This window comes from Amphiprion ocellaris, chromosome 17, assembly GCF_022539595.1.
Source record: "Amphiprion ocellaris isolate individual 3 ecotype Okinawa chromosome 17, ASM2253959v1, whole genome shotgun sequence".
NCBI lineage: Eukaryota > Metazoa > Chordata > Actinopteri > Pomacentridae > Amphiprion > Amphiprion ocellaris.
The window spans coordinates 5,646,466-5,657,794 of NC_072782.1; the positions used below are offsets into that span (position 1 = coordinate 5,646,466).

General features: G+C 38.0%; 1 protein-coding gene across 2 annotated transcripts in view; it reads right to left on the reverse strand.

Moving 5' to 3' along the window:
* LOC111580908 (rab GTPase-activating protein 1) overlaps positions 1–10,192 on the reverse strand; it is a 79,274-nt gene extending 69,082 nt beyond the window's left edge. For both annotated transcript variants that reach the window (XM_023288831.3, XM_023288830.3), the window contains exons 1-2: positions 10,046–10,192; positions 411–646 (exon numbers count right to left, since the gene is read on the reverse strand). In XM_023288831.3, coding sequence (XP_023144599.1) covers positions 411–563 — 153 coding nt within the window. In that variant the 5' untranslated portion in view covers positions 564–646; positions 10,046–10,192. The remainder of the gene's footprint in view (positions 1–410; positions 647–10,045) is intronic.
* Positions 10,193–11,329: the final 1,137 nt, after the last annotated feature.

Genomic DNA, 11,329 nt, shown 5'->3' on the forward strand with positions numbered 1-11,329 from the left:
TAGTTGACATTTTAGTGATATCCAGTAATTTTTTTTTATTAATAAGTGACTTTTTCCATAATAAATAATTATGGAATTTGTAAAGATGTGATCATAATGAACATAAAAAATATCATTTTTTTCTTATTTTTAATAAAAATGTATGCAATATATCCCATGGACTTCAAAAGTCCCTCAATTATATACTGACCCATACTGGTATTTTGAAAATGATTATAGCTTTATAACTCCTCTTGTGTGATCAGTACTGAGCACTTTCATAATAAGAAGCACCTTGGGGAAAGTATTTATGCTCAAATGGTTGTTAAAATTATAGATGTCACCAGCATCTAAACTCTGACTAATACAGCTCTTAAGTCTCCCTTCTCTCCCTTGTACTTCCGTCCGTACCTACACCCAACCATCCTTACCTTCAGTCCTGTCTTTTCGTCATCACTACCATTATTAGTGGAGGAGGGTGTCTCGTCCCCCAGCCGGGATACAAGGACAAAGTCCTCACTGTTGAGAGTGGACACTGAGTCCGAAGACACGCTAATCTTCCCCACCGAGCCCTTGTCATCCATGGCTGCCGCTGTTAAATTCAGCCACGCTGCTCATGAATGGAAGACGGAAGGAGGAAGTGGTGGGAGATGATGAGCAAAATCACCTAGAAAAAGAAAAATAAATAAACAAACAAACAAAGGAAAGAAGCAGAAAACAGTCATGATGTGATGAAATCCATGAAAAGCATCTTATAAAGCAAGTGCAAACTCAGGCTAACAGGCTAAAAATGGTGAAATAATTAATTTTAGAGGCCTTTTCAAATACCTACAGGAAACTGTGAGAGCTTTACAAAACCCAGAGAGAGGGAGCATAGGGAGAAAATAGGGGACAAAAGAATACAACGAAGAAGCAATGAAACTGGACAGATCGGAGAAAAGGGATGTGTGTGTCATTTGGAACAATTCTGTATACCTCAGCAGAATAAAGAAGAATTGTTAGCAAAGTAGCCTGATGCAATGCAAAGCCATGGTGATGCAAATGAAAGTGAGGCCTTAACAAAGATGCCAACTAGCTACAACATCCCATCTAATCCATGTCAGTACTTCTCCTAACAATGTTTCAACTATGGCCTATCGCCACTGAAAGACACGTAAACAAAAATATATTAAACACACAAAAAGCATGTGCTAATCACATCTCCTTAGTGCATGACTGTCATCCCAGTCTGCCACCAAAACCACAATAAACAGAAGATCCTTGATGCACAAACATTTTCCAGTATCTACCAGTAAGGTGTGATCACAGAAGGCACCTGTGTGGTTTAAAAAAAATTGAGTATTAAGTAATAGATTTTTCCAGGAAAGCTTCATCCTGACCGTTAGGGCATGAGGCAACACTGAAAAAATGGAGGTGCCATTGTGTGCAACAGGAAGAACGGCGCAACAGAAGGTTTTGGCAGAGATTCAACAAGAGACCATAACAAACTATTTCTGGGTTTTCCTTTCATTGCTCCTCCCCTTTGCTCTCTCTCTATTCCTCCTCTCTCACCCTGTAATCTTCTGTTTTTCACCTATTGCTCTCCTCTGCTCCTGCCCTCCACCATCTTTCTAAAGGTTTCAGTTGCTGTTTCTTCCCTCTTGAGCTCTAACATCCGCCCTTCCTATTCAAAGCAGGTTCAACAATGGAAAAGTAAAAGGAGAAAAGGTCAAAGCAGTTAATAGGGAGCATTACTTAAGATAACATTGTAATATTGACCTAGAATAAACCTGAATGTTAGTGGCTACTTCTGTTGTCAAACAAGGTTTGACAACACTTTGCCTTGATATGAGTGTTTTTCTGAGGATGCCAAACACAAAATGAGTAACATAAACTCACAGTTTAAGGCTTGTTTTTTTTAACCCTTTCAAGGGAAACGGAGGAAATTAGCAGCCTTCATTCATCCAGTCCACGGTGTTGTTTTTGTTGCTTATATTGCTAAACTGAAGGGTCACAGTTCACAATGATTTGTCACAGAACACGCTGTGGCCTCAGAAGAAGCAGGAAACTCTGTAACCGGTCAATCTGCATTTTGTGACTAGAATCTAGATTCCAAAACTACACAGCTGATCTTCACATCACAGAAGAGTCATAAATTCATTTCACTTAGATGAAAGAACAATAAAATTATGTTATTATGAACAGAACAAGTGTCATCATACATGGGGGCATGACGAAAATATAAATAGCTGCCACTGGACAGTGCATTGAAACAAGCAAAGTTAACAACAAAAAATAATAAAATCAAATGTACATATAATATAGTTATAAAACAAAACTATATTAGGAATTCCAACATATGCAAAAGAGGCAAGATGTATCCAGTAGTGAGGAGGTAATGAGATCAACTAAAAAACAATAAAATAGAATAAATATGGGCAGGAGATTGCATGCAAGCAGCATTATTAAAAGTGACACCGTGCATTATTGTTTTGAGTTCAGAAGTTTGATGGACCATGGGTAAAAACAATTTCTCAGCCTGTTTGTCCTGCACTGTCATTCTGTATCATTAGTTTTAATGGAAAAAAAATGGGGAAAAAAACAAATCAATGACAAGCGACTGACAGAAGGGTATGCAGAACTTCACCGCATAAAAGCAACGCTTAAACACTTCTTACGGCCAAATGGCGACAAAGCACAAAGCAAACAAATCTGACACACCTCTATTTACCTCCGTTTCACTTCCTAATGTCTTTGGAAAATCCCCGCACTCACATGCACAAGTTACCACAATTACCACATGATCATGCATAAGTATATTCTCACTGCATGTAGTATTGTTCGTGACGAGCAGAAGGTAGTTTAACTCTTGCGTGAGCATAAACACACCAAGCAAACAGCTTTTTTGAACTGCTGTGTCCAAAATATCTGCAAAATTGTGCAGAATGTTTGATGATAAGTGTCAACATGGAGCCTACACATCCATGGTCCACCATCAAAGGTGTTTTTAAAGCCAAGTGGGTGTGTACAGACCAGGCCTGACTGACAGCTCTTTTAACACTACTGATAGTGTTGTTGCACTTCGTAGGACAGGTCAGTTTACGTTACCACTATTATTACTTCAAACACGTGACATCATTTCCAGCATAGTTCAGTCTGACCAGAGGTGTAATCAGCCAGAGAAAACAGAGTTTATTGCCCTTTGATGCTGACTGTCTTCATCGTATGAAATAATAATTGCATGGAACGTCTGACAAACAACAGTAAACTACCGGTCCAAAAGTAAGCAAAGCAACTGACTCAGTAGCAATCGAAGAAGGTTATTTTCATCAATCCTCCTCTTATCTTTGCAAGCTTTTCATCTTGAAGACACTGCAGATGTTTGCACTACTTTTGGCTCAAAGGTTTTCCATTTTTAGCACACATGCTCATTGCACGATTAGTGTACCAGTGATTTTTTTTCCCCCTCAGATTTGATGAATTTTGAGTTTCTGCCTGCTCTTTTTTCAACAAGTTCCTCTACAATGGTTTTGCTGATTTATAATCCAAGTCTTTATCTATTAATGTTACGTATTCTACATAGATCTATAGAAAGGATGCATTCTTGGAAAACATAACTGAATAAAGTTTGATGCTACCATGTCTTCCTCTTTTAGCTATGATAGTAAAAACTAACCTACAATGTGAGTCAAAAGAAAAAAAAATACAATAACATTTTTTTTACGGCAGTGATGGGGTGATTTTCATATTACCTGTCCTTGGCAGCAATTTTAATCTAGTCTGAAGTGCAAATACAGTGTTGTTAAAAAATTGAAAATCTGAGTATTTTACACAAGAAGCTCTTCAGTCTTTCACCTTTATTTTATCAACATGATTTTTCGGATGTTTGAATGAAAACAGAAGAAGTCAAAAATGTTTATGCTAATCAGATGGAAATTTGGCAATGCCAACATACAGACCCACAGATGGTACATCTGACGATTATAACATTTGTTTAGCAATTGTCTTTATAATATATCTATGGATGTATTGGCAGTTATGACTGGACAACTCTTAAACTGAAGAAAACTTACACATTTGACACTCCAATGTTCTGAAGCTTTGGCTGTAATTTTTGAGGGGATTTATGGACAAAAAAGTCATTTAGCAATATTTTTAATGTGACTGTGATATGAGTCACAAGTTTAGTGTGAATGGCATTTTTCTTTTTGTTTTGAACTGTGGTTGCATCTGAGAAAGACAGCAGTCAGCTTCACTAACGAAGACTGAAACCTCATCATCCTTTACAGACAAATACTACCATTTCAGGCTGGATCACACATAGCCTACAAACAAGCACACAAAGCTGCTGTTCAGTGACACAAGTAAGTACTCACCCACAGGCACACATGCATGCACACACAAACCATATACTTTGTCTCTGACTAGCTTGGCAACTCCAACAGACTTATAACGGTCGCCTTGTCACCATTCTTTCCTCCCTGGCCTCAGCGACAGATCTCTGCCTGCTCCTGCCAAGCCACACTGTTCGTTATCAAGCTTTTCAGTGTCCTCATGCACTTCCAGGCAGACACACAATCCATTACTAGTCAGGTTACTGATTGTTACTGATACTGAAAATGATCTGAAAGCTTAAAAGGCTCTGAATTGTCTCAAACTGGAAGGTATTTTAATGTTAGATAGTAAAAAGAAGAGGGGAAAATGTAAAAGAAAAGAATAGAGGAGAAGTTCATTACATTACACTATTAAATTTAGTTCAATCTGCTTTGTTCCGACTGCAAAGTGGTGACAGTCGGACAAATATCCTGCTACCACTACTTCTGTTAGAAACAGTTTTGAAATTTAATGCTGATTCTCATAGTGTTTGCTCAAGTGTATCCCTTCCCTAATAAATTTCAGCTTTGTAATATAAGCTCTATAACACGCTACACGAAAGACGCATAAATAAAATAGCAAACAAAAGAGAAATACAATGAAATTAATTGCATGTTGATTTCGTAATTTTTTTAGTAGACTGTTTTCATTATCCATTTACCAGATAATCTTGTATATATATATATTTTTTTTTTTTTTTATTAATCAATGAATTGTTTTGTAAAGAAAAAAATCACTGTGCTTAACTAAAGACAAGAAAGAGTTGGTGATGTTTTATCCAACCAACAAAACAAAACATTTTGCATTTATTATGAAGGAAAACTAGCAAATTTTAACATCTGATGAGTGTGAAAGTATGGCAAATGCTACTTGAAAGACAAATGAAACATTAAATCTGTCATTGAATAATTTATCAACTAACTGCATAGAATGAAGCCTTGTTTCTCAAAAAGGTCATTGAGTTCACTGACTGCCTAAAGTTCTCTGTTGTGCACTTTCAATTGATACTAAACATGAAAAATAACGCATTTTTTGCCCTATGTCAGGTTTAAAAACAAATAGAATATATCTTCTTGTATGCTGTCATTATTTCAGAGGGAGAATAAAATCATTTAATAGGACTCTATTAACACAAAATGACACCAGCAGTTAGCTGTAATAATCTGGGTTTCACAATCTGTAATGTCTCACAGAGTCCAGTTTAATTTTGGGAACAAACAACTGACAAGAGTAGCTTCTCTTAACTGTATGTCACAGTTTAAACAGACTCTGCAACAAGCATTGTCTTACGTCAATCCACGTGTAGAAATGTGCACACTGAAAGCCCATGCCTGCCTTTCTTTTTTCGCTTCATTTTGCTTTTGCTCCCTACCACTCTCTAGCTGAACGGGCTGTTCGGGGCTGCCAGCTGGGCCCTGTGTGCACCTCACAAGGGAGAGGAAGACACAGCCAGACACAGCCAGAGAGCATTCAGGCTTGCAACACAGTCCCTTTCGACCCGCCTCGCAGCAGTCATTTCAGTCAGAAAGAGATAGTAGAAAGAAAAGGAGAGGCAGAGAGGAGAAGGGAGGAAATAACAGGAAAAGCTGAACTACTACAAGGTGAGCCAAAAAGGAACAAAAGAGGGTCCCTGAATGAGCAAGTCATGAATTCAACAAATCAAAGAAGCACACACATATAGCCCCTAATTTACATCCTGTTTGTACTGTCAGCCTCTGATAATCATCTCAATTAAGGCCCTAGATGCTCTGGGTTGGGTGTCCAGGAATAAAGCCTTTGCATGTCTCACACTCACCAACAAAACAATCTCATATGACTGAGATAAAAAAATAAAAACTCGATCACACAGAGAAGCCCTGCCTTTAACTTCTGACACGAAACACTAACTGCAACAAAATCCTCCAATCTGAAATAGAGCTGCGGCCGTTTTGCAGCAATTTACAGATATTTATTTAAGTGGTGGTGTATCTCTGTTGGCTTATAAAGAACAGAAGTTTGGAAACATGACCCATGTGTGAGTGTGCGTGTGTGTGTAAGCATGTATGCAACAACAGTTGTTATGGGCAATAGACCTTTAGAAAACAGAACTGCAAGTAGTCAATGTCACCGATATCAGGTTGACACAGCTGGTTTAAGAAGAATCTGGTCATTGAAAATCTGTATTTGAGAATCTGAATATTGATTCCCCAAATGTAAAGGTCCATCTTGGTTTTTCACCACTCAGGAAAGGTGTTACATCGGTGCTAAATATTATATCTATGTGGTGGTTCTGTGCTAAAAGTCTGTGATAGCAGCTGCATTTTTTCATGCACGTTGTCAATCTTTAATCCTAATCTTTAAAGGCAGGGAAAAAAATAATGCAGTTAGTAAACATGAATCCCAAAATACTCAAAACATCTACACTTCTCATACACAAGACAGTAGTATAGGCTGCAAACACAAGGCATATTATAACCCTGAGGTTTTGCTAATTTCGTCAGACCTCTGAAGCACCACAATGGCAAAAGTGTTGCCGGATAGTAAATAAATAGCACCTAGTGTAAGGTACCGTAGTTTAATTTGCACACACACTGCACTATAAGCATGCAACCTTTGATGTGCATTTAGGCATTTATATTCTTCAATATTACCGATGAATCAACTGGGAGGAAACTGTCATGCACAATTAGTTTGGCTACTGCAAGGTCTAATCCTATCCAGGGTTAGAGTGTCTAACTATCATGCAGTACAAGAAAAGTAGATCTACTGCTAATCACAAAGTTGCAAGCCAGATGGAGGGAAACAAAGCAGTGCAGTACACGAGGAAAATGAAAAGTTAAAACATGCAGCACCTGAAAATCAAAACGAAGACTGCAGGTGGTCAAAGAGTTCCATTTCCTGGTTGCACATCAGTATTAAAATTTAAAAGCTGTATATGGTTCAGTTAGGGCTGTAAATACTGTATAAAAATCTGCATACTGATCTGAGGTCTCAGTTCGTGTTTGTTGATGGGATGATATCTGTAGCTACGAGGTATGAGGGCGTCGAACTCGACTGAATAGTGTGTGGATTCTAATTTATTCAGCCTGTCCCTGCCGGGTAGCTAACATCGACTAGCCAGCTGTCTGCAGATATCAGGCTGATGTCCTCTCAGCACAAACACTGCAGATGATTTAGTAAAGCAACAACTAATTTCTGCCCTGTTTGTGCTCAATATGACAATGCATTTATTTTTAAAACATGCATAATGATGACACCCTGAAAACCAGTGTTTAGAAGTGTTTATTGCATTGCTGATATTTGTCTAATGAATCTGAATACTATAAATAATCATTCGCTGCATCTTTACAAGAAACTGACTGTGGGTTTAACAAGTAACATGTTCACAATGTGATCGTAAGCAGAACTGAAAACACAGAGAATGCATTTCTGCTTTGCCACTACAGTTGGTGAGCAAGCATCCAAAGTGAGGAGTGAAATATCACTGATTCACCAAATTATAAAATCTAAAACCCAAAAGATAATCGGGCCTTTCTTATATATCAAACAATTCAAATGGTAAAATACCTAATAGGAACACACTGGACATTAGCTTCTATCGATATACGTATTTGTTGACTGATATAACTACAGCAAATATTTGCATATACTGGGTTTTATATTTTTGTGCATGTGTGCAGGTTCACTGTCTGAAAATGAGATTCTGTAATCCTCAAGTTTCAGGAAATTGACAGGAACAAACAGCTGACTGAACTTATGCAACAGTTGGCACATTTGGCTCACAGTCACTATTCATGCTATGTACTGATGGGAACTATTTGAGTAGATACAAGACAACTGGTTTCAACAATTCCATTTTTAGCCAGAACAATAACCGTGGGCATTATGTAGGGATCAAATGATATGTTTTTATGGCTGATACTGATTGTTAGTGATCAACAAAGATGTAACCTGATATTTGGAATCGGTCCACCCTTGTAGTAAAATTAAAATCTTAGTGTCAAAACACAAACTCAGACATAAAGATTTTTTTGTTTGTTTTTTGCTTTATGCTTTTGTTTACTAAGTTTTACATATGTCAGTTTAAAAGAGAACTTTTCAACAGTCAAAGTAGCACATATTTAAATTCATTTATTTTGATAAAAATCAATTGAAAAAAACTAATCAGAAAAATACTGATCATTAAATCTGATTATTGTTGACGCCAGAGAGAAACTTAGAATGCAACTTTTTCCTCAACAAATCCACTTACTTGTACTACTCAGACTGACTGACAGTGGTGTAATGTTAACACTAAAACACGGAACAGTTCGATTTCTTAGGGAGGTTGCTGTGTGCCACATCCTTCAGATATGTCGAAATCAGAATCAGAGAAGTTAATTTAAAAACATTCACTGTCCAGATCATGTGTGGGCACAGAGTTCTCAAAGAAGAACATAGTGACAACATAATATTACTTAGAATAGTATATTCATGCACATAGTTTGCACGTGCAATAGTACCGATTGAATGAATGAATACTGTAAGGAGGGTTTGTGTGATTTGTTGGTGGACTAGTGAAAAGATTCAATGGGGTTAATTCAGCAAATAAAAATCAAGTTAAATCAGACAATGCTCACAAATCTTGATTCTGACACCCATCCAGACCACCAGACAGACTGCTCAGAGGAATACTTGCTGATCCCACCATTATCACGTCACAGTAACTTTAAAGTGTCTAACCACAACTAAATATTTATTGTGGAAGAATTTCTGAGTCAAGAATAATTCAAGTCAAATTCCATATGTAAACATATTAATGGGGAATTAACCGCTACAGTTTGTTGTCTTATTGTAACAATCAAATGAACAAGAAAAAACACATAAATTGAGTTAAAGCAAAACCAAATTACATTCTCTATCAGTATTCTTGCGATACATCTGTTGTAATTTCAGTTATGTCTATTGAAAGTTGCTATGGCATTATAAAGGAAGGAGAATGGTTGAATGTACTGTTAAATATTATTGCAGAAGCAAATATTCTACAATGTAATAACCATAACATGCTTTCAGGCAGATTCATGCACACTTTCTGTTTAAATAAAACAGAAAGTCCATCCAACTGTCATTCCAAATGACAACGTTAACACTGACAAATAGAACTGGGACGAGAATTAGCAGTTAATTGCAGTTGTACTGGTAGCATGCACAGTAACTGTCCTCTGGACTACCGGGTACACCAAACCTGCTACCTGTCAGTGCAGTCTGTTAAATGTCATGAGGCCTTTTACACACCACCAGTCTTCTACAGATAACTGGACTAATACTGGACAGTTTGTGTTCGATAGCGTTGGGCGAGCCTAGCTAGCTCTAATGTTAACTTACTGCCCCAGTTAGCCCTCACCAACCTTCCTGCTGTTAGCTCCGATAGCTACAGCAGTCATCGATTCAGAGTCCGACCAAAACGTCCAACTACACAGTGACCATGTAACCAAACTATTCCATCACCATAGCGCAATTAATGCAAACTGCCATGTGACCGTGTTGGCAGTAATTTGGTGAATAAACCCGCAGACTGTTCCGCCGGGGACACAGCCTTGATACAGGCCATTACTGTATTATGGCTTGTTAGCTAACGCCTGCTAGCCATGCTAACATGGCAGTTACAACCAACAAACAGCTATTTGTCTTTGTAACTGAGGGTTAAGCGGTTAACTGTGAGCATAAACGCGTGTGCAAGTGCGAAACATCTTACCTGTAGTCCCACGGTTATATTTATTCCACTGGCGGTTGGCACAACATTGCACTTTCCCAGTAACATCAGCAGCCAACAGCATCCAGCCGAGCTGTAAACACAAGCCCAACCAACCCGCTGACTGCCGCACTGCGCATGCGCCTGTCAGTGCTGCTCTGCTCTGTGCAGAGTGAGGGGAGGCGTTGGCCTGAGCTATATAACATGACTCAGAGCTGTCTGTAGGTCTGTAGGGTCAAGTTCAAATCACATCTCAGGTCATGTCTCACCTTACGTTAATTAAGTCTAAGTCCCAATCCTCAGAATTCGTCTGTAGAGCTCTGTAGTCCTTGGGGCCAAGTCAGCGTGCACTTGCAAATTACAGGTCAGGTGCAAGTCCTGCATGTGTTTCAATGAATGCTTATCACTGAATAGCAACTTTGTGTGTGCTTAAGGTTAATAATTCTGTTTTTACATAACTGCTGAGGCCAAGTCGTGTAAAGAATTGCATACACGGTGTGCAGGTATGCATGGCCTACCTGTTGCTTTAATATTGGATTTTACCAGGTCAAAATGTGACACTTGAATGTTTTCCACTGGCACATGAATGAAAAATCACACAAACTCTCAGATATGAGTCTCAAATCTACATCTCTAAATGCTCAAGTGCAGTTTATATTAGATTTTGATTGATTGTAAGGTTTTCAGAAGATGGTACTCAGAAAGTCATAGTATTTACAGGGATTTTAAGTTTTGCTCATTCGTTGATTTCATCTTTTTTTTGCAAAACATATCTTTAAACTGTTATACTTACTATTTTACCTTACCTATCCAAGTAACAGCTTGGCTTAACAATGAAGTAACTGCTAGAATCATAAACTTATTGCAATTAAAATGTTCTTATAACTTGTTCTTTAATGCCAGCAATCTTTAGTTGACCTATTAAGCATAAAACAATCATCAGATCCATTTTTTTCAATTCCACAGCAGCAATGATCAACAGATAAGACATTTTTTTTACAGTCAGTTCATTTTTTTCTATTTTCTGTACAGCTCCATCTTTAATTCAGATTATGTAGACATAACCCACATAGAAAATCCATTGTTTCAGCAGTTCAAACTCAAGTTAACCGAATGTAAACCCTCATCATTCCTTAGTATTACGCAGTAGTTTGGCAGGGATGGCACCCATTTGTTTACAACAGATCTTTAGTGATAGAGTGAAAGGGGGGAGAGCAGGATCTTATTAATCCCACAGCTATGCCTTTGAATCAGCCAGCAAACCACAGCAGTCAGCAGTGACAAACA